Genomic DNA, 24,220 nt, shown 5'->3' on the forward strand with positions numbered 1-24,220 from the left:
TCTATGGGGTTGGCTTAAATTAGAAATCACTCCCAGTGGTACAAAAAGTTCATCGAAGGACCATGTGGTAAACTATAATTACAAATCACTCCCTGAACCTATTTTCGTCCACCAAATTAACAGATTCTGTTAGTTTGCCACGTCATACTCAATAAGAAATTGACATATGTCCACTACAATTAAAAAAATATATAAATAAATAAAACTTAGAAATTATTTTATTTTTTTAACCAAATAGAAAATAGCAAAGAAGTTGTTGGGTGTGGCTCGACCACGTCTGGGAGATGACACAAGGCCTCCCCTAGGCCTGGAGTGGCCGCGTATCGATTTTCTATTAGGTATGACGTGAGAAACTAACAGAATCTGTTAACTTGGTGGACGAAAACGGGTTCAGGGAGTGATTCGTAATTATAGTTTACCACAGAGACCTTTCATGAACTTTTTGTACCACGTAGAGTGATTTGTAATTTATGCCAACTTCATAGACCAATTGTGCAATTATCCCTTTTTTATTTTTGGATGAACAAAAAACTTTCTTTACTTCCAGGTAAATAGCTTACGTTGTAAATTATTTTTTGAGTTTATACATTTTAAAACTGTTCTGGCTTAGGTCGTTTAGTCAATGCGCATCGTAGGGGTGTAAGATGAGATCCGCCGCTCGTCAACTTGGTTCGATTTGGTCTTGATTTGAATAATAAATGAGCCGTTCATAAACACAATAATATGTTCGAATATTAAACGAGACATACTCATATAAACTCGGTTCGACTTTGATAAGCTTGTACAAACTCGTATAACTTCATTTTTACAATTTTTACTTTTCGTCTTATTTTAATTTTATAATAAAAACATCTTAAGTAAAAATGAATTATCTTCCTAATATCATAGATATAACTTAAATTATTGTTGTGAGTGTAATTTTAATTTAAATTATTTGAGCTTGACTCGTGTTCGAAATAAAATTAAATTAGCCAAGCTTTAACATTCAGAGTAATGCTACACATCATCCCCTTGTCCTCCTTTTGTCCTCCCAAAATTGATGTGGCTCTTAAAATCATCATTGAATCAAAATCTAAGAGTGATATATCAAAAATTCAATGGTGATTTTAAAAGCCACATTAATTCTGAGAGAACAAAAAGAGGACAAGGGGATGATGTGTAGCATTGCTCTATAAATAAATAAATACTTTGTCTTTATCCATATTAATAATATATCATACTACTGAACGGAAAAATATGACATTAAATTTTTATTTTTGTAACAACTGAGGTTTTTGTTAGATCGAATAGTTAAAGATGTAGAGACACCAGTCATAAAAATGCAGAAATTGATATTATTAGGTTCACATCACAAAAAAATCAAAGCAAAATTTAATTAGAAGTAAAGATAGCCGTCTCAAAACATTGAGAACAAATATTATTAATTGTACCATACATATTTTTACAGATAAAAATTAGCTCAACAAGGGAATTATACAATCCTTGGCGACATCCTAAATTTCTGTCAAGTTTGATAAGAGTTAAAAAGTCCATCTGAAAATGGTACAATAGAGAATCCGAGATTTCTGCAAATAATGAAACCCCAGAAAAAGAATTCCCAACTCAATCTTTTCCTTTTGATGGTGGGATGGGATCATGAAAAAAAATATTAACTTAGAAAGAAAAAAAAAACACCTAAATTGTTACAAATTGCCGCCCATTATTGCTACTCGCCTGCCTCCATTTCCATCCACCTCACAATCCGAATTGCAAAGGGGTAGTTCGTGCTTCAATTTATTAATTTCAGCCGAAACCATCTTATGAGCATGTTCCACTGGACATGGAATTATTTCATTTTGGTGTGTGTAACCGTTGCCGCAAACTTCGATATCTTTTGCAGCAGATCGCCATGACTCAACGTCCATATCTTCTGAATCTTCTCTTACAGATTTACAATCAATTGAAACAGAAGAATCCATCTCTGAGTGAGACATATTCATATCTTCTGGATCTTCTCTTCCAGCCTCAGAATTAAATGCAACAGGAGAATCTTCCTTGTAGCTAGAAAGCCCATTTGAAACAAGCGAATTTGATGCAGAATTGGCCATCATGTTTATACCACCCCCTATATCTTCTTCTCTTAAAGCTTCAATACTACTTCCAGAAGATGACTCGGTCTCACAGATGGAAACTTCCTTAGAAACAGATGAACTTGACTTGACACTAACCACATCCATATCCTCAAGGCATTCTTCTGGAGCTACAGGGTTAATTCCAGTAGATGACTCTTCCTCACAGCTAGAAATCTTTGGGCACCGACTACTATCAGATGGTACAGAGAAACCATTAATGTGTGTCTCAGACTCTGCAGTTGTGAAGCATTCGACTTGCTCTTTTGGGCAAGGCGCTGCTAGTTTCACTTGCATCATTTGCTGCTGCTCCTTCCCTGAAGGTTCACCAGTTCTAAGACACGATGGTCGAGCACAAATCCTGCTCATCCAAAGGCAAACAGGATCATTTAGAGTGTCCATCAGAACACTAGTGTATTTGAATTGCACCCAGGCATACACAAAAGCAAACACTCATGATGGCATCTACAGGGAAAGCACACATTCAAATTCAAGCATGCATATGTCTGCATATTTGCACGCACACATATGGATATGCAGATTGCAAAAGAAGGCCAATCTGAAGATGAAAGAAATTAACAGCCAATACAACTTAACCCAAAACTTAACTCTCAAGGCCACCCAAGTAATAGTCCATAATTTGAATCACAAAAGAGGCAACTAAAATTTCCAAATATTAAATGAGGTAAAATGTAAAGTGAATAAAATAAGAGAAGAAAAGAAAATGAGAGTGGACATTGGGGCACACACATACACATAAACGCACGAGTACCTGCAATATAAAAGCATATATGCTCCCTGAGAAAGAACCTCTTCTAATTCAACACTTGTAACCTGAGAAAAGTTGCAAAAGATATAAGAACTGAGACTTTTCAAGCAAATTATTTATGATAGATAAAAAAATGTGCATTTTTCGCCCATGCCTACTTGCTGCAGGGGAGACACAAATTGGCTTTCTAAGTTCGTATGTCAGACTTCTACTGTGGGACCAATGTTTCATCAAGACAACTTATAAGTTGCAGAACCAATCTTAAAAGCCAATCGTTTTGCTACTGATTCAATAAATGTGAACAGTGGGCTTACAAGACATGGGATCACATGCCCCTTTTTAGTATAAAAATAACAAGTTCTACACCAGATGTCAGTGGCACTGGTACAATCAACTCCTAAACTAGCTGTTATTGAACAAGCAAGATCATGGAAACAAACATGTAATCTCAATTTACGTTTTAGGAATAAAGAAGATCAACTCTTACACTGGGTCTGATTGGGCAAATGTGTGCAGGAAACGTGCATTACACACATATATAAGAGAGAGAAGTAGACTAAAACAGATAGAACTACCTTAGAATCATCAATCCTGTACCAGTTTCCCCGGAAATCCTTGGTATAGCAGATGTAATGACCATAAAAGGATGCATTCAACATATCTACATGGACGACAACTGCGTAAAGTTTGTACAAGTCTGCACCATCTCCAGCTTCACTCATGTAAGGGCTAAGATCCAAAGTCTCAGGAAAAGTTACTCTCTTATTCAGTTTCCCAAACCTCCCACTCTGTAAACATTTACCAGCAGATATGAGAAATCAAAATAAAACCCAAAGATGAACCAAAATCTGAGCGACATTGGAGAATTTGATCCACAGAAACAAATCAAATTATAGCAAAACTTTGAAGGTAAAATCTAAAACCATACCTATCACATTTAACACATTAAGAGTGTTTAACAAAAATATCAAATAGAACATGCAAAATCGGTATAGCTCAGACCTGAAATCTTTTTAAGGCAATTGTAAGAATATTTGGAGCTTTTTTAACAGTTAGACGCTTCCACGCCTTAACATAGTCATTGCAGCTGCAAAAACCAGAAATATATAATTTCTAACATGAGATCATATGCTGACACTCAACACATATAATTTAGAAGCAAAACATCAGTAAATTAAACGAGCAATAACAAACTAATTACTACCATATAAAACTAACTCCATACGAGATAACAGAACATACAAAGAACCTTTAATGTTCAACAAGGCTTTCTTGCTTGCAAAGCAAATTCAAGAGAAACATAGAGTTAATGAAATTCAAAATTAGAGATTTCAAAAAGCACTGCTTCAATCAAGAGACATAAATTTCCCATGCTCCCATTCTTTTGTAGCTTGTTCTTCAAACTTTTCAACCACAAGGCCAAATTAGGCATATCTCAACCATCACCCTGCCCAAAAATATATCATCATCCTGTCCAATCATCCAATAAACCATACTTTTAAAACCCCACATAATGCCAAAGAGGGGCTCCAACACACTAGAGGTAAGTTTGAGAAGAGCCTCAATGCTTTGTTTATTACACTCATTCCAAAGATTCCAAGTGCTATCGACCTCAGGACTTCCGCCCAATCGGTCCTGTTTGGTTTGGGGGGGGGGGGGGGGGGGGGGGCGTAGGTATCTACAAAATTATTGCTAAGAGGCTTAGGATGGTAATGGAGAAGATCATCTCAAAGTCGCAGAGTGCCTTCATAAGTGGTAGGCGGATTCTTGATCTAGTTCTTATTGCCAATAAATGCCTTGATAGTAGGCTAAGATCTAGCGAGCCGGCGTCATTTGTAAAAAGGATTTGGAGAAGGCGTATAATCATGTGAATTGGGATTTTCTATTGTATATGCTGAGGCAGTGTGGCTTTGGAGAAAAATGGTGCTCACATATAGCCCATTGTATTTACTAAGTGCGTTTCTCAGTCTTAGTTAACGACACTCCCTCGGGTTTCTTTAGCAACTCTCGAGGGTTAAGACAAGAGGATCCTTTATCCCCCCTGCTGTTTGTTTTTGTGATGAAGGCTCTGGGTAGAATGTTATTTGTTGCGGTTAGGGGGGGCTACTGGATGGTTTCTTAGTGAGCAATGTTGCTTTCTCTCATCTTTTGTTTGCTGATCATACTTTAATCTTTAGCGATGCTCTTCCTGCTCATTTGCGTCATTTGCAAAGCTTATTCTTGTGCTTTGAAGTTGCACCAGGCTTAAAGGTAAATTTGGCCAAGTCAGAATTGGTACAGGTGGGAAGGTTGGCCTGAAGTCTAGGGTGTGGGGTCTCCACTCTGCCAATCAAGTATCTTGGTTTTTTCGTTGGGGGCCTCCTACAAGGCTAAATATATCTGGGACGACGTTATTGAGAAGCTGGAATATCGGTTGGCTAGTTGAAAAATGATGTATTTGTCTAAGGGTGACAGGGTTACCCTCATCAAGAGTACCCTCACTAATCTGCCTATGCATTACATGTCTCTCTTCCCTCTTCCGATGAGTGTTGCTAACCACATGGAGAAGATCCAGCGTGATTTCTTGTAGGGTGGGTTAGGTGAAGAGTTCAAATATCACCTGGTTAGTTGGTCCAAGGTTTGTTCACTAATCTTTGAGGGAGGTTAGGTATCAGGAATTTGATGGTGTTTAATCACGCTCTCTTAGATAAATGGTTGTGGCGCTATGGGCTTGAGAGAGAGGCTTGGTGGAGAATTAGTAGTGGACTCTAAATATGACAGTTTATGGGGAGGGTGGTATTCTCTTGAGTTTACAGGAGCCTTCAATGTGGGATTGTGGAAGAATATCAGGAAAGGGTGGGAAAATTCTTTTAGTTTTACTAAATTTGAGGTGGAGATGGTTCCAAGATCAACTTTTGGCATGACTAGTGGTGTGGGGAAGCGACTCTAAATGTAGCTTTTCTAGTTTTATATGGTCTCGCTTGTGCGAAGGATGCCTCTATTGTGGTTAATTTGGAGATTTTGGGTGGCTCCAACCGGTGGAATGTGAGCTTTGCTAGAGCGGCGCATGATTGGGAGGTGAATGTCTTTGCTTCTTTTTTCCAGGTGTTGCATTCAGTTAGAGAGAGAAGAGGATGTGAAGAGCAGCTATGGTGGACTCCGGCAAAAAGAGGATTGTTCGAGGTCAAATCCTTCTTTAGTTCTCTGGCTTCTCCTAAAGGTAAACTCAGGCTCCTTTAAGGCCGGTCTTTTTTGCATGGTCTGCAGCTCAAGGCAAGATCCTCACCTTGGATAATCTCAGGAAGCGGCACATCATCGTAATTGACAGATGTTGCATGTGCAAGAGAAATGAGGAGTTTGTGGACCACCTTCTTATGTGGCTTCCGGCATTTGGAGTGCTTTTTTCAATCGTTTTGTGATGTCTTGAATTATGCCTAGATGTGTTGTTGATCTGTATGATTGTTGGCGGTCCTCTGGCAAGCCAATGAGTGTTTTTTTTTTATAAGTAAATGAAATTTTATAAAAAAAAAAAAAAGCGTAAGGCGCCCCTATAAGTACACTGGAAGTATACACAAGGAAACACCTAAGAAGGCAAAGAAAAGCGAACAAGAAAATCAGAAAAGCTAATAGACACGGGAGACAAAAAAGCCTCCGTCCAAAGATACAACAAGTGTAAAAACGATGCAACAATATTCTCCATGGAATTCTCCAAGTCTTCAAAACACCTAAGATTTCTCTCCTTCCAAACACACCAAAGAATGCAAATAGGCACCATCTTCCAAACTGCAGCACTCCTTGACCTACCCACCTTCCACCAACAAGAAACTAAATCGACAACTCTCCTAGGCATAACCCAAGACATACCAAACCGAGAAAAGACATGATTCCACAAAGTAGAAGCCACATCACAGTGAAGAAGAAGGTGGTCCACAGTTTCCCAGTCTCTTTTGCACAAGTAGCATCTATCCACAATGATGATCTTTCGCTTTCTGAGATTATCCGCTGTAAGAATCTTTCCAAGGGCTGCCGACCACGCAAAGAACGCCGCTCTCGAAGGAGCCTGAGTCCTCCACACACTCTTCCAAGGGAAACGACTACCCTCTCCACCGGCCAAGGAGCTGAAATAGGACTTAACCTTGAACACCCCTTTCTTGGAAGGGACCCACCTAAGCCTGTCAGCACGATCTCTACTCACCATGGCTAAATGTAACACATGAAAGAATGATGCAAAGACACCCACTTCCTAGTCATGCGCCTCTCTAACAAAGCTCACATTCCACTGGATAGAGCCGCCCAAAACCTCCATATTATCCGCAACGGAAGCATCCTTCATCCGAGCAATACCAAAAAGAACAGGAAAAACTTCCTTCAACACCCTATCCCCGCACCACAGATCATGCCAAAATTTTGTCCTAACCCCATCTCTCACCTCCAATCTAGAGAAACCAGAGAAACTCCCCCACCTTTTCCTGATATTCTTCCACAGCCCCACCCTATGAGCACCTACAGGCTCGCGGGAGCACCACCCACCCCACAGACTACCATACTTGGCATCCACCGCAACTCTCCCCCAAGCTTCTCTCTCTATTCCATACCGCCACAACCATTTACCTAACAAAGCATGGTTGAACAACAACAAATTCCGAATACCTAACCCCCCATCTGAAATTGAGGAACAGACTTTCGACCACCTCACCAAGTGAAATTTAGATTCTTCACCCAAACCACCCCAAAGAAATTCCCGTTATAGCTTCTCTAAGCGAGCAGCAACACTCCTCGGGAGATGGAACAGAGACAAAAAGTAAGTAGGCACATTGGCAAGGGTACTCTTAATAAGGGTTACTCTACCACCCTCAGAGAGATACATCCTTTTCCAACTAGCCAAACGACGTTCAATCTTCTCAACAACCCCGTCCCAAATATGAGTGGACTTGTAGGAGGCCGCCAAAGGAAGATCAAAATACTTAACCGATAAAGTGGCAAACCCACACCCTAAAATGTCGGCTAGCCTTTCCGCTTGATCAACATGTCCCACTGGAATTAAATTTGACTTAGCCAAATTAACCTTCAGCCCCGAAGCTGCTTCAAACAGGAGGAAGAGACTCCGCAAATTATGTAACTAAGAATGAAGAGCACTACAAAAAATCAGAGTATCATCTGCAAACAAAAGATGCGAAAAATCTGAGTCACCTATTTTAAAACCTTCCAACAAACCCCCACTAATTGCAGCTGAGATCATACGGCTCAAGGCTTCCATCACAAAAACAAACAAAAGGGGTGACAAAGGATCCCCTTGTCTCAAACCTTGAGAGCTACTGAAAAAACCAAAAGGGGAGCCATTGATTAACACCGAAAACCGCACAATTGATATACAATGAGCTATCCACCTACACCATTTTTCCCCAAAGCCACACCTCCTCAACATATACAAAAGAAAATCCAAGTTAACATGATCGTATGCTTTCTCCAAGTCCATTTTGCAAATGATGCCTGGTACCCCGATCTAAGCCTACTATCAATGCATTCATTAGCAATAAGAATCGGATCAAGAATATGCCTCCCTTTGATAAAAGCGCTCTGAGAATTGGAAATGACCTTCTCCAAGACTGACTTCAATCTGTTTGCTAGAACTTTAGCAATAATCATGTAGATGCCTCCCACCAAACTAATAGGCCGGAAATCTTTGATGGAGTTAGCCCCTGGAACCTTCAGAATAAGAGAAATAAACGAAGCATTCAGGCTCTTCTCAAACAAACCTTTGGCAGGCCAAGGAGTGTTGCAGTGTGGAAAATGATGCCTACGTGCCTCTTTTGATGTTTGTGGAGGGAATTGAATGATATAAACTTTGAGGACGAGACGACGCTGGGAGAAATTTTATCCTTGTTCTACGAAATATTGTATTTATGGACGGCAGCGTATGTGTCTCCTTTGTCGATTAGTTATGGTGATTTCCTTGTTCGTTTTGCTCTTGCTAGTTACGTGGTTCATTTTGTATACTTATTGTCTGCTTAAGGCTGCCTTACGCTTTCAATGAGATTGATTTATTACTTATCAAAAAAATAATAATAAATAAAGATAAAAAGTTTCGTTTTACTTCTTTAAAAGGACGACCAAAACAAGAGAGACACCTTGGTTTTGTCTTCCTTGAATTTGAGATTGCTTATAAAAAAAAGGATGACCAAAACAATGATCACAAAAGAGAAAACTATAAACTTTTCTTAACGCCGAGAGAGAAGAATCACTAAAACAGACATGCATCCCACAAGAACCAACAACACAGTATGCAGAATTAGAAATTTTTTTCATTCATTCATTGAACCTGATCAAAAAAGAGAAGCAATCATACCCATCACATTTATACATATTTTCTCCTTGAAGGCATTCCTTGACTGTGAACTGGTCTAGGCATTCCTCCAATGATGCAGCATCCCCATGAATTTCCACGGTCAAATCCATCATATTTTCATACTGGTTTGAGATATTATTGCATTTTGTACATATCACCTGGAAAAAAAATAAGAAGAATAACACACAAATTCAATATCTGAAAAGGGCACTAATAAAAAAAGAACATGGGTATAGGCATCAGATGTACAGTTGCACAAGCACAGCAAACTATCAAATTAGTTTAATTACCCAATAAAAAATAAAATATTTTCGAATCGAAACTGGAAATCAGAAGCCCTATTTTGTCAAACTCTATCCTTGCGTAACTAGAGCTATATCACTGGCCAAATTGTGAGCATTGTGACTATGTTAAATTTAAAGAATATCAATAAACAAAAAAATAAACAATAAATAAATAAAAAATAAAGGAAAAGCGATAACATAATCAGGTTGTCCGGAGGACTGAAAGTACAGAAATTAGGAAACCTCTATCCCCACTAAAAGAATTTGAAAATTCGTGTACATGACAAATATGACAAGTATTACAAGTTACTTTCTACGTCAGCAGTGAGATACAAAAGAAAGCGAGTTAAGTTAGGCTCAAAAACTAGGCACAACTACAGATTATACAACACAGTTCGCTCGGAACACTATCATTTCTTCATGTGCTGTCCAAAAATGTTCAAAATATTAAAAAGAAGAAGACTGCCAATTTGATCTCTACCACCTAGATTATATGCAGAAGTAACAGGAATTTTCTAAAGAAGAAGAAAAATCATTGAGTTCTGCCTAAGAATATGTATAACCTGAGATTGGAGGTAACCACCAAATATATGTTGGATAAGGGTTGTCTCTTGGGAGCAAGGATCGATGGCTTTTTCTCCACCAAATTCATCAAGGCAGACGGATTGCATTGTACTGATGGCAAACCTACAAGCATGACAATATACTTCATGATATTGAAACTAAACTTATATCGAAGTCCATTAGAGTCCACTATGTTCGTATTCAACGGGACTGGGGTGAATTTGCTAAAATAAGCATGTAACAGAATTCGATACAAATAAAGCAAACCTCATGAACTCATGAGCATCCTCCTGCCTTCCATAACCAAGATTACCACCAATATTAGGCAAGCGAGAGAGAATGCTTATGGGAGAAAAAGCTTGCGAACTTTGGTTTGTTCTTTCAACATGGGTTTGAAACTCACATAGGAAGCACCAATCATTACGATTGCCTGGAACACAAAAATCAGCAGTTATAAGAGTGAGAAATAGTTTAAGCACTAATAATTCCTTGGCGTCTGGTCATGAATTTACATTCTGTCCGATGGCCTTTCTCCAACAAGTAAGCAACAAGTGGCCGTGTGAATGCAAGACATTGTAGAACAACATTGGCAAAGCAACTGCACAAGAAAAAAAAAGAATTGGAAAAGAGGATCACCATTAATGAGCCCCATATACATGCATGTGTATGTGTGCTTTATATAAGGAGAAGGGTTTGCACAAGTGCAATATGTCTATGTTTTAAGCATCCAAATGAAAGTATTGTACCAAAGCATAAATATGATATTCACACACGCAAACCTGTTTCCACAATTTAGAAGTCCACAAGGAGGAAATCCTGGTTTGTCCCAATTAAAATATTTCACAAATTCCTCATACGGGAAAAGAATCTGCAAAAATACAAGCGCAGGTTACAGGTCTTTCAATGCATGAAGAACTACAAAAATAGTTCAAGCATCATTTATATTTTTTTTTATAGGTAATAAAGAAATAGCATTAAAAGCATCAGGAACCTCTAAGCATATAGGGAGTATACAAAAAGGACACCAAAACAGAAAGAAAACAAAAAACAAAGGAAAACACCCTCAAAAACCCGAAGACAAAAGAAACCCCAAAAACCCCCACTACAGAAACCCAACGTCCACAAAAAGACATAGGTTACATTACAACCTCCAGGCCCTCTTGCCCTTCACCTGGCTAGAACCAACTCTCCTAGCATCAAAGTTGATTGACCATTCTAAATTCTTAATCTCTCTATACCCTTTAAGTTTAGAAGCAAGGACGGACACCTCTTGGCGCTGCCCTTCATCAATTAGAGCCAAAAAAATCCAAAAAACCCTTCTCATTCCCCCCATAGGAAACCCCCATAGTGCATTAACACGAACTTGCCACTTGCACTGTCTCAGGGTAACCAATAACCTCTCCCTCAGGATCGCTCCCCTTCGAATATACACCCACCTTGAAGACACAAGGAGATTGATGCTCCCTCCAAGCCATTCAAGGAAAAAACTGAGGGGAGCACCCAATAACCGAGAAGAGCAATGGCCTAGGCGGCAACAGCGAAAAACCTAGCAACTGATCACCCATAAGACCACTATCCCACTAAGATGAGAGAGGGAACCCACCCACGCTGAACGGAGAAAGAAGAGTAGACACAACGCCAACAAACGAGGGTTGGGCAACCGATGGACTCTAGACCACGGCCCCGACCAAAAGGTGAGATGGGCCACCCAAAAATGGAACCATCGGAGCACTAAATGCCGCCACAGCTTCGGCCAACAAAGAAGCGTTCACTTGAGCTCCTCTGCCTGCCTTCGATCTCTGGTGGTATATTACAAAAAGAAAAGTGAAAAAAGAAAATAGACACAATTACCTTTTTTGGCTGCTTGATAAACTTAGAGCTTCCACGAGTGGGAACCAATGCAATTGCTGAAAAACTTTTAACCCCAACACCAGAAGCTGTGTGTCCAGAGTTAGCTATTGCAGTTGAATTTACACCAGGTGGCTGAAAATACTTGCATTTTGTCTTATGCCCAGATTTCCAGTGTGCTTCTTGACATTTTTGAGAGCTGGAAAAAACAGTAAAAGTATATATATATTACCACATGACAATGTTTTCTGTACCTAACCACACCTCATAAGCATGCACAGTCACCCACTACCGATGAGACTCATTAAAACAGTAAAAAAAAAATAGATAATAAAATAATAAAAAATGCCACAAAAGAAAAACATAAGCATGCACTCACCGACCAAAGACAAAGCTCATTATAAAATTTATGCAGTGAAAAAAAAAAAAAAAAAAACATAGAATAAAGCAGAAGGTTAATACCACTACTACAATAAAGAATAAGGGGGGAAAAAAGGACAAGGGTTGTTACACAGACAAAAGAGTTATTTCCTCATGCAACAAATTATCAGCACTAGGTACATCCGAGCTTGTATTTCTCAAGGTAGTTGCTTGGATTTTACTGTTGTCCACGTGGAAAAAGAAGCAAATCTCCTTTGATCCAAGAACAAATATTTTCTTTCACCCAAATGATAAGAATTTAAAAATTCATGACTTTTATCTAGAAGTTCTTATCATCCAAATTTTGATATAGCCCACCAATCATATAGCCATGTTGTAGAATGAATCTGCTAACATCATCTGGTAGCATGCCAAAAAAGACAGTTAATTTAACAAATTAATTCTCTGGTTCACAGAACTACTAATTAACAATCCCACGGAAGTAATATCTTGACATGAAGATGATCTGTCAAGAGATTGTGCAACACTGCCTGCCTGAACAGAACTCAGTACTAGTTGGCACCACAACATCCACTGGCTTGAAGGATTGATTGTCCTCTAATGTTTAATATGGTTGGAGTACCATTATAGTAACATAGACAACAACCATTTACACAAATGTTCTTTTATTTTTTGATGAATCACATATGTTCTTTTATTAAACATGAGATGAAACTGCAAAGACACTAACGTTCTAAACAGAAATCCATCTATTGAATTAGCAATTGACAAAAAACAAACAATGAAAATATTCCTAAGCTCTTGCCATAAATCAGGGGTTCAGGACTGTACATCTCATTGTAAGCTCTTTCACTATCTCTAGTCCTGGTTTGAAGCTTTCTGGGTCCCCTTCCTCTGCCTCTGTACATCTCACTGTAAGCTTTTTCACTATCTCTGGTCCTGGTTTGAAGCTTTCTGGGTCCCCTTCTGTGTGCTCGGATTTGGAATCTAAGGAGTATTCTGATGCTTCTGCTCCTTCCCCTTGGAGTGGTTCCGCTGCTCCTATTGATGAGAAGGGGGCGAATTTCGAGTCGGATGGCTTGACTCAATCTCAGAAGTAGCCGGTTGATTTTGGCCCGTCTAGGGAGATTTTTTTTACCCCTTGGGTGTTTGTCATCCCGACATGTCCTTAGATTGGATGTTGGATGGGGTTGGAGATGCCATTGGAGAGGAGTCCTTCGGGTTAAAAAGGGTGCACATCTGAAGATCAAAGGGAAAAAAGAGGTGTTGAATCTGAAAAGCTCCATTGACTACGACAATGCAAGCGTATCCTCTAGGCGAATGAAAGGAAAGGCTTAGGTACTAGAGCGTTGAATGTTACTTGTGGGTTTTGGTTTTAAGGGCTTTGGTTGTTGTGGATTTGTTTGGGTTTTGTTCTTGTAGCTTTGAGTGCTCATTGTGGGTTTCGAGTTGAGGGTTCAGGTTTGAGGGCTTTTGGTTGTTGAGCGTTTGTTGGGTTTCCTTCTTTTTGTGGGATATTTCGTTTTTCGCTTTCTAGTTTAGTGCTTCCTCTTGTATACTTCTAGTATGCTTAGGGGAGCCTTACGCTTTTAATAAGACCAGTTTATTACTTATCAAAAAAACTATTTATATATCAAACTTCAATTATTTTTGGCATGTAAATAGTTCCCGGTTCCACCAGTATATATATTGAACTTCTTTTTGATAAGTAACAATATTGTGTCACTGGGGTGAGTCGTTACATACATATTGAACTTCTATAATCTTTAGCATGTAAATAATTCCTGCTCCACGCATTTAAAAACTTTTCTTTAGCATGTAAGATTTACAGTTGCTATAAATGGAACTCTTGTTAGGTACTTTCAAGGAAGAAGGGGTTTAAGGCAAGGAAATCCATATTCACCTTACCTTTTTGTGATAGCAATGGAAGTGTTGTCAAAATTTGGGGTGGGGATGTGGAAGAACATCAGAAAAGGTTGGGCTTCTTTCTCAAGCTTCACTAGACTTCTTGTGGGGGATGAAACCAAGATCAGCTTTTGGCATAATTTGTGGTGTGGGGACACGGCTCTTAAGATAGCTTTTCCATCTTTATTTGGTATTGCTCGCGTGAAGGACGCCTCTGTTGTGGATAATTTGGAGTTTTTGAGTGGTTCCATCTAGAGGAACGTGAGCTTTACTAGGGAAGCTCACGATTGAGATGTGGATACTTTTGCTTCCTTTTTCCAAGCGTTCCATTCAATTAAAGCAAGAAGAGGTAGTGAAGACAAGATGTGGTGGGTCTCCTCCAAAAAGGTTTGTTCAAGGCCAAGTCCTTCTTTTACGCCTTGGCTTGCTCTAGAGGTAGTTACTTTCCCTGGAAAAGTGTTTGACACACTCAGGCTCCTACAAAGTCGGCTTTTTATGCGTGGTCAGCGGTTCTTGGCAAGATCCTTACCCTCGACAATCTCAGGAAGTAGCCTGTTATCATGATAAACAGATGTTGTATGTGTAAGACGACTGGGGAGTCTATGGATCTTCTTCTTCTTCACTGCGACATAGCTTCTGCTTTGTAGAGTACTCTCTTCAGTCGTTTCGGGATGTCTTAGGTTATGCCCAAACGGGTTATCAGCTTGCTTGTTGGTGATCCTTTGGAAAGCCAGGGAGTGTTGAGATGTGAAAAATGGCGTCTATTTGCCTCTTTTGGTGTTTATGGAGGGAAGGGAGCAATAGGAGCTTTGAGGATTTGGAAAGTACCTTGGAGGAGATTTTACCCTAATTTTACCTTACATTGTACTTTTGAACTACGGTTTATGTGCACCCTTTGTTGTTTAGTTTTGATGACTTTCTTGCTCGCTTTTCTTATTCTAATTAAGTGTTTCCTTTGTATACTCCTAGTGTACTAAGGGGCGCCTTACGCTTTTAATGAGATTGGTTTCTTACTTATAAAAAAAAAAAAAAAAAAAACCATTAATGGAAGAGGCTGCCATGGATGATAAATCTTTCAATTTTCACCCTAGATGTTTGAAGCTTCATCTTACTCATTTATGTTTTGCTAATAATTTGTATTCTCAGCTGCAAATTTAAAATCCGTGCAGACCATCAAGAAAGTGCTTCAAGAGTTTTTAGATCTGTTGGGGTTGTGTGCAAATCCAAACAAAAGCTCACTCTGCTGTACAGGGGTTCCTCAACTGGTTAAGGAGCAACTTACTGATTTTTTGCAAGTTAAAGAAGGTAAACTGGCAGTTAGATATTTGGGAGTCCCTTTGATCTCAAAGAAGCTTACTGCAGCACATTGTAATTTGTTAATCAAATAAATCACAGCTAGAATTAATTCTTGGCTATCAAAAAATTTGTCATTCGCAGGGAGACTACAACTCCTCTCATCTGTATTGTAGTATACAGGTTTATTGGTCTAGTATCTTTATCCTTTCTAAAAAGATCATTAGATCACTAAAACAGAAATTCAATAGATTCCTATGGTCTGGAAAGTAGTCTGATAGTGCTAGAGCTAAAGTGGCATGGGAGGTGATTTGTGTTCCTAAAAGGGAAGGATGTTTGGGGATTAAAATGATTGACAAATGGAACAAGGCAGCCATCATGAGACACATATGGAATATAATTGCTAATCCTGGTTCTTTATGGGTGGCTTGGGTGAAGGAAAACTTGTTAAAGGGTAGAAATTTCTGGCAAGCAAAAATTCCTCAGGAATTGTTTTTGGAGTTGGGGAAAATATTGCGTTCGTTTGATAACAATTTTAGACGGTGGTTTTTGTTTTTGGGTTGAAAAAGTGTTGTGATGTGACAGAAAGTTGAAAATTTGAGTGTTTTGTAAATGTTTATCAAACGAGGCCATTAAAACTTCGTGACGCTGCTAAGAATTTCATCAAATTTGCAACAGGAGATGGAAAAAGTATTCATTTGTGGTTAGATTGGTAGCATCCTAATGGAATTTTTTTATACAAAATACAGGCATCGGGTTGTGTATGATGCTGACAATAAGGTGGAAGCAAAACTGGCAAGTGTCTTAAAAGATAAAGAATGGAGATGGCAGCCAGCAAGATCAGATGAGCTAGTTAGTATCCAAAGTAAACTGCCAATGGCAAAAATAGGATCTGCAGATCAGCCTATTTGGGTCATTTCTGAAAAAAGGAACCTATTATATAGCTCAGAAACTTGGAATGCCATTTGAACCAAGCTTCAAAAAGTTAACTAGTGGAGATTAATTTTATTTTCCATTGCAATTCCCAGACACGCATTCATCTTGTGCCTGGTAGTAAGGAATGGTTTGTCTACAGGAGACAGGTTGCTGAAATGGGGCTTTAAGGGAGATGTTCTGTGTGTTTTCTGCAGAAGCAGTATAGAGGGAAGAGATCATATGTTCTTTCAATGTAGAGTTAGTAAAAGGATATGGAGGGAGGCTTTGAAAAGGTGATTAGTAAATGAATATAGAGGGAAGCGATCATATGTCCTTTCAATGTAGATTTAGCAAAAGGATATGGAGGGAGGCTTTGAAAAGGTTCTTAGCAAATGATCCATGTACAGAATGGGGGAGGAAATTATGATGTAGGCTTTAAAAGATTTAAAAAGCAAGAACATTAAGTAAACAATATGCAGATTGGTATGGAGTGCGACAGTGTATCATATTGGAGGCAGAGGAACAACAACAAACATGGGAACCAGCTTAGATTAGAGGAGAGAATATTGCAGAGCATTATTTGGGAGGTTAGAATTCGTATTATGGCAAAAGGGAGATTCGAAAAGACAAATGAGAATTTAGAGATATGCTGCAGCTGGGGATTACCAGATAAAATTCTCTAAAACTAAGAGAATTAGAGTTGCTTTGTTTGCTGGAATTGTGTTTTGGCTATTATGTAGAGTAGGTGTGGTGTGGTTTGTAAGATGCTGTTGAGTAGCATGTGTTCCAGCGGATAAGCAGGAGAGTTTGTACTGTGCTTTCTCTTTGGCAAAAATTTGTCATTCATCCAAAAAAAGAAAAAAAAGATCTCAGCCTAATCTAATCACTAAAATAGCGCACACCACCATTCCAGTGCTTTACTAGAAACCAAGAAACGATTGAAATTTAGAAACAACATGATCATCGCAGAACTGTGAGCAATACCGAGTAGCTTCAAGAACCAAAATTGCCATAATCACAACAAAAAAAAAAATAGAAAAACAAATTGCCACAATCAAGTACCAAACGCATTTACAAAACTGACAATGATCACAAAAAAAAAAAGAAGGGATAACCACAATGAAAATTGAATTTAGTGGAAGGAGGAAATTACCAGTAGCGAACGGCCTTGCAGCGCGAGCACTTCTTGGAGGCGGAATTGTTGCAGTTGGCGCAGACGGCGTGGTCGTCGGTGAGAACGCCGGGCATTGGGGGGCGATGTGAAGGCTCTCCTCCTCCTCCTCCCGCTTCAAAATTGGCGTCGACCTCAAAGTACTTGGAGGCCGTGTTCTTCACCAGATGGAGCAATCCCACGGCAATTACGAAAACCGTCAATAGCAGCTGGAGGAACCAATTCTGGTCCAGAGGCACTGCAGAGACAAGCATCTACGCCGATGCCTCTTCGATCCTAGGGTTTTTCATCGATCACAAGCCAATCTCTTCGTATAATTCTTCAAAAAAAAAATTCCTTTCTTTCAAGAAAATGCCCTCTAATTTTCTTGGTGTAGCACTGTAGCAGAGATTTGGAAGAAGGCTAAGCCAAAAAGGATCTTTTTACATTCAATAGGACTTGCCCTATCCCTCGCTCCACTTTCTCTTTTCCTTTCGTTTGTCCGAAGTTAATTTTTTTATAGGAGATAGAAAGAAAGCGCATGAACAAGCCACCCTTTTGGTCTTTTTCCCTGGCGTGTGGATGCGTCGCCTTGAGGCTTTCTTGTATGGAAAGATTTAGTTAGTAGGTGTCCTCTTCGATCTTCTCACGTGCTGTGACAAAAGTGGGCATCACTGCCTATCAGGAGGGAATTATAATTAATTCAGGATTAGGATTCTTTAAGATTTTCATATTAACTGTTACTCTTTGCTGCCGTCTATTACATTATACTTATTTATTATTTTAAAAAAAAAATTTAAAAATTAAAAATAAAAAATACTTAAAACACGTTATAAGAATGATCGTACATGTTACTTGAATGATCGTATATGTTACGTGAATAATTTCTCAAATACTTAACAAGATAAATTGTTAGGTTTTGAGGGAACGTAGACATTAAATTCTGAAGAAACCTAGACCTTTTAGATTCTGAGAGAACTAAGATCTTAGATTCTGAGGAACCTAGACATTTTCAAACGCCAAGGTTGAGATTAATTTTCTATTTTTTTATTCATTAAATGACATCGTTTAAATAGAATGAATACAAGACTTACACTTTGAGATAAACTCCTATGATGAACAATAGAAACTTACTACTAAAAGACTTATACACCATAATACTATAAATAATTAAAAGACCGACATAGATAGATAACTACAACTATTCTTATTTAATTAAACTACTCATACCATAAGATAAAGTAGAGCCAAAATAATTTTTTATGAAATATTCTGTCTTGATAAAAAATTTTAGAGCTAGAGTCGGCCCTAGAGAGCAAAAGAAGACTAAGCGGCTGGGTGTTAGTAGGGGAGTTTCCATGCCTCCCTCCCCCAATGGTGTTTCCCTTATTGCCCTTATAGGGTATGTGAGGTTTTTGCTCCTCCCTGACTAGAGCCAGTGGAGTTTTGGTGTCTTTCAGCCATTAGGGATGTGGAGTTTTTGTTCTCTCAAGTTAGATCCAGTGGAGGTTGATGTTCCTCAGCAAAAGATTTCACGGGATTGGGGTTGGAGAGCGATTTTTCTGGTGTGTGTTTTCGACGGAGTTTCTGATCTGATTTTTTTTTTTTTGCTTTGGTTTCTTTATTTGGAGTCAAATCTGCTCACTTCGGCTAGTTTTTCGAAGTCATGCGCTTCTCCACAATGGTCATCGACTTCTTTTGGTCCAGCAGCCTCCAGTACGGCCGTGCCGATACTTCACTCTCGGCGCGTGGCCTACACGCACTAGGGAGGTCACTCCATGGACCGGCGCGTGTGGGTTATGGCTTGTCTTCTATGGCACGGTTGGGGGTTTTTCGATGGATATAAGGTCTTTCAGCGAATTTTTGCTGCAGAGAAGGTCTCTGGTGGCGGCGTGTGTAAACGGTGCCACCCCACGCCGATCCCAATTTTGGCTTTTGTTTAGAGGTTTTTTTTTTGTTTTTTTTTTATTTTTTACTCTTTATAGTATGCTTCTGTGATGCTCAAATGTTACTAGACTATTTGTTGGCTTAGATGCTAGATCTGTCATCTTTTATTTGTTAATTATGCTTAAATGTAAAGAGTGGCTCATTGTTATTCATGTAATGATTATGTATTGTTTAGGTTCATGTTTAAGTCTGATTTAGGGTGTAGAGGATCTTGAACCTCTTGTATTTGGCCTGGCCATTGAACTTTCTTCAATTATATATGATGTCACATGTTATTTGTTTAAAAATAAATAAATAAAATAAAATAAAATTCTTTAGCATGCAAATTTTAGCACTATAACCGAACATTTTAGGAATCTTAATCGAATAGAGGACATGGATGGAAGTTGCCGTCGATCTTGGTTTCCTTGGGTCCCACGGGAAAAGAACCATCATGATTGTTTCTGATTTGGGAGCTGATGAGTTTCAATTTTTGTCTTTTAACGCAACGCTAATTATAGGGAACACTGTAGGGGTGTTAAATGATGGGGTTCTTTATCCAAATCAAATCGCTTGCCTTGAAAGTATAGAAAAAATTTTAAAAAATAAAATAAAACCATTTGCCCTGAAAAAAAAAAAAAAAAATTCCAAGTTTATAAAGTTTCTTATATAAGATGCATTGATGTTGCGATTTCGTAAATAAAAAAAAATAAAAAAATTCCAAGTTTATAAAGTTTCTTATATAAGATGCATATTGATGTTGCGATTTCGTAAATAAAAAGTATAATTTAAAATCAATTTGTAAAAATAAATCGTTAGAAATTACATTTTTAAAAACGAACAAAGCTGATTTTTCCAATCTCAGGCAATGAGGTGTTTTTTTAAAGGCTAAAATGTGATTTTAAAGGCCAAAATGTGATTTCGCTAAACGTTTAATCGCATTTTTAAAAATTATTTTTTTAAATCACATATTTTTAAATTGTTATTTTTAAATGACACATTTTAAAATCGTAAAATTTAGATGGACCCTTCGATAAGAAACTTTTTTGGGTCGGCAAGATTAGTGGGCATGGACCGGGCTTTAGTTTGAAAATGTTCAAGTTCAAATGATTCCATTGGCTCCGGTCAGATTGTTTCTCCGAGTAAGCGGAAAGTGAGCTGACTAAACTCTCGGGCGATGAATGAGTTTCGGCCTATTGGGCCATTGCCAGCTCTAGTGTAATCACTTTCTTGTGACTTGGGCCATTAACTAACTAGACGATGGATGCTGACAACAAAAGCTTGTTTCAAACATATATTGAATTTTTTTTTTAATTATCTTTTTATTTTAAAAAAAAATCGAATAAGATTCTTATTAAAATTTTCACTTTTAATGTAAAATAAAATACATTTGAAGAAATTCACTATAATTTTACATTTCGGTGGTATTACTAGAAATTATATTTCGATCTCACAACTATCTTACAACATTGACGTGACAATCCTAATTAACCATTAAATTAATCTTTGTTAAAAGAAGAAGAAAAAAATTTAAAAATTGACTGGAACTGTCACGTTAACGTTTTGAAATAATTATAAGATAAAATATGGTTTATAGCACATCTCTTTGGTTAATAAACATGTCATTTGAAGTCACTTATCTACTTTGAAAAAGATAGAGTATATATTATCTCTAATGGAGATATTTATTGAAAAGAGTAATATTAGAAATCACATTTTTATCCCGTAACTATTTTATTATGTTGATGTGGCACTATTAATCTAACCTCTATTTTTTTTTTTTTTAATAGAGCTAATTCAATAGTAGATTAACAATATCATGTCAGCATAACGAGATAATTGTGGAATAAAAATGTAATTTCTAACATTACTACGTTAGAAAACATCATTTTTAAAGAAATGTGTTCAACCATCAAATAAGAGTATTAGCTCATAACGCATATTCAGACAAGAAATAGTATTATCACAAATTTTATTTACAAAATTTATAGAAAGTTTCCTTAACGCTCCTAATTTTGAAGAATTGACTATAGATTTAATACTATGATTCAACGAAAAGGTTGAAATTAAAATTTGTAAAAGTTGCATACTTGCATTGCTGTATCCGAGCAAGAACACACTGGGAAGATGAATAAAAAATTATGCAAAATAGTTTTACGAATTGTTTCTTTAAATTTATTTAATTCGTAAAGAAAAATGTACAATAAAAAGACACCTAAACTATCCTCTTCATTTGAACTATATTTTCATTTCCATGCTTCAACGGTCCACAACCGCCCAATCATGATCGGATGATTTGTTACTTTTTGCTTTTCTTTTAACTCTTCTATATCTTTTATTTATGTGAATTTTTTTTTCCTTTTCTATTAAATGTACATTAGTACTATAACTAATTAACTATAAAATAATTGACCCTTTCAATAATAATAATAATAAAAACTATAGAATAATTGGCCCTGGGTACCTCCTGTCTGCAAAACTTTCTTCCTTTTATACCCTATTAGAACCATTAAAAAAAAAAAAAATACACATATTCTCCTCAAACTACCATTTAATTGTCAATATTTTCCTTAAACTACTAATTATGTCAATGTCTCCTCTCAAACTAGCAAAATATGTCAATGTTCCCTCTAAGACCAATAAAAAGACAAAAATGTTCTTATAAATTCAAAAAAAAAATTAAATTAAATTAAAAAAAAAAACAAAAAATTGGAAAAAAAAAACTGAAAAATTATAAAATCAATTTTTTTTTTTTTTTAAAAAAAAAAAAGAAGAAAAACCAGTTTTTTTATTTTATTTTTATTTTTTATAACTTTTTGTTATTTTAGATTTTTTTGTAATAATTTTTTTGTTTTTTGTTTTTTTTTTTTAAAAAAAACTTAATAATTGTATGAAGAGTATTTTTGTCATTAGGATGAACATTGACATGTTTTGGTAGTTTAGGGGGGGACATTACACAATTGGTAGATTTTTTTTTTTTTTGTAGGGGAAGGGGGGACATTGACAATGAGATTGATGGTAGTTTGAGAGTGTTATGTGTAATTCCCCCCCCAAAAAGAAAAGGAAAAAATCATATGAAGTCCTTAAGTTTTCATTTGATTTGAATTTAGTCATTGCGTTTCTAATTAACAAAATAAGGTTTTTACGTTTTGCCCAAATTTTAAATTGGTCCCTCTATCACTTTACTATCGAAGTTAACGATTTATCATTTGCCACATGTGTCTCATATGACACGTTAACGTCTATGTCAACACCTAATGTCAATGCTACATCAGCAAGTTTCAAGTCATCCATAATAATAAAAAAAAAATAAAAAAAATAAAAAACAAAAAACAAGATCTGTTCACATATGAATCCAGTATTACGCTGAAGCCCCATTTTGTTTCATCCACCTTGCTTCCATAACGCTTTAAATTAATTTCATTGTTAGAGTTTATTCTTACCTTAGAATTTATGGTTATATCTTTGCCATACAACACAATAAGCTATGAGGAAAGCAACCCAAAAATGAGAAAGATCAAAGGAAAGCAAATGCTAAAAGGGACACCTCTAAACCTATTCCAAAGATGAATAACGGAGCTCATATGCTATTGTGGCTGGCTCGTTGGTGCTGCTTTTGTATTGTCGGAAGGAAAATGTTGGACATTGCTTTTCAGAGACAATTATCTCTTATGTCTGCATGTACTCTTGAAGTATATAGGCTGAATTAGAATTACATGGTGGTTGTGGGAACATCTTCCTTATGGTCACCAAAGATGTGTTTCCGAAAGTTTGAATTATCTTGCAATGTTTATGGTTGTTTCTTGTTGTTTTGAAGAAGCTCTTACAATGAACTTAATTTGGAGTTTTATGGAGGTAAGCCAATTGAAACAAATGGGGTTGCAACGTAGCGGGGGTTTTATATGTGATGACAACTCTTTTTTTTTTTGATGACTTGGAACTTGCTGACGTGGCATTGATATTAGGTGCTAAATCCATCTATATAGTCATCCACACTTTCCATTTGATTAATTGAGGAGATTCATTCATTAAGAAAGGCCAATGAGTTTGTGCCAAGCCAAAAGGCCAAAAACAAGTTCATGTGCGTGCCTTAATGAGATGAGATGGTCAATGAATGGATTTATATAATTGTATTGGGGACCCCTTTAAGAGACCGCTTTTTCATGAATGAACCATTTGGCGGATTCATGAGTCCGGGTTATTATTGGGATCGCCCTAAATTCAATCCACCTTTTTTCTCTTTTTCTTTTTTCTTTTTTGTGTGAGGTTTCCCCAGCATACAAATGGTGGCACTAATAAACTGAAGTTGGTTGGGTTTCAGGCGCTACTCAACTTTAGCTGGCTTCTTTCTTTGAGCCAACTGGAATCTAAAAGCCTGATGTTCAGTTTCAGTATCAATTCCACCATTCACATTGATAAGCGTTGAATGTTTACATTCAAAGCCCCTTAATTTACATATGTTAAACCCTAGTTTGTGTTGTTAAATAACGTGTTAGTATGTTTTAGTGTTTCATCTCTTTTTTAGGTCTTAATTGAAAAACAAGAAAAAAATCAACAAGTTAAGCCTAATGAAGATATGTGAAGATCAAGTGTTCCTGCCTAGAAGAGAAAAAAATCGATCAAGTATATTCGATCGATCGACATTTCCTTGAGAAAATAAATCGATCGATCTACATTCGATCGATCGAAATCTCCAAGGCAAAATAAGTCGATCGATCGACTTCGGATATTTCAGAAAGATCTGCAGATGTC

General features: G+C 37.3%; 1 protein-coding gene across 1 annotated transcript; it reads right to left on the minus strand.

Annotated features, from left to right (window-relative positions):
• Positions 1-1,388: 1,388 nt before the first annotated feature.
• Positions 1,389-18,111, minus strand: LOC133865770 (ubiquitin carboxyl-terminal hydrolase 18). Its single transcript, XM_062302237.1, has 11 exons — positions 17,546-18,111; positions 11,902-12,097; positions 10,830-10,918; positions 10,563-10,648; positions 10,318-10,480; positions 10,050-10,173; positions 9,203-9,360; positions 3,880-3,964; positions 3,453-3,665; positions 2,881-2,942; positions 1,389-2,469 (listed from the first exon to the last, which is right to left on the minus strand). Exons 1-11 carry the CDS (start codon positions 17,815-17,817, stop codon positions 1,683-1,685), a joined length of 2,235 nt encoding a protein of 744 aa, XP_062158221.1. The 5' UTR covers positions 17,818-18,111; the 3' UTR covers positions 1,389-1,682.
• Between the last annotated feature and the right edge of the window lie 6,109 nt (positions 18,112-24,220).

The sequence above is a fragment of the Alnus glutinosa genome, chromosome 4 (assembly GCF_958979055.1).
Source record: "Alnus glutinosa chromosome 4, dhAlnGlut1.1, whole genome shotgun sequence".
Taxonomy (NCBI): Eukaryota; Viridiplantae; Streptophyta; class Magnoliopsida; order Fagales; family Betulaceae; genus Alnus; species Alnus glutinosa.

Bases quoted from the DNA above. Each gene is read 5' to 3' on its own strand.
- LOC133865770 (XM_062302237.1), bottom strand. From the start codon at position 17,817: ATGCTTGTCTCTGCAGTGCCTCTGGACCAGAATTGGTTCCTCCAGCTG. The intron at 10,174-10,317 runs GTTTGCTTTATT...TCATGCTTGTAG, and splicing joins GATGCTCATGAGTTCATGAG to GTTTGCCATCAGTACAATGC. The intron at 9,361-10,049 runs GTTATACATATT...TTTTTTTTCCAG, and splicing joins GTGGTTACCTCCAATCTCAG to GTGATATGTACAAAATGCAA.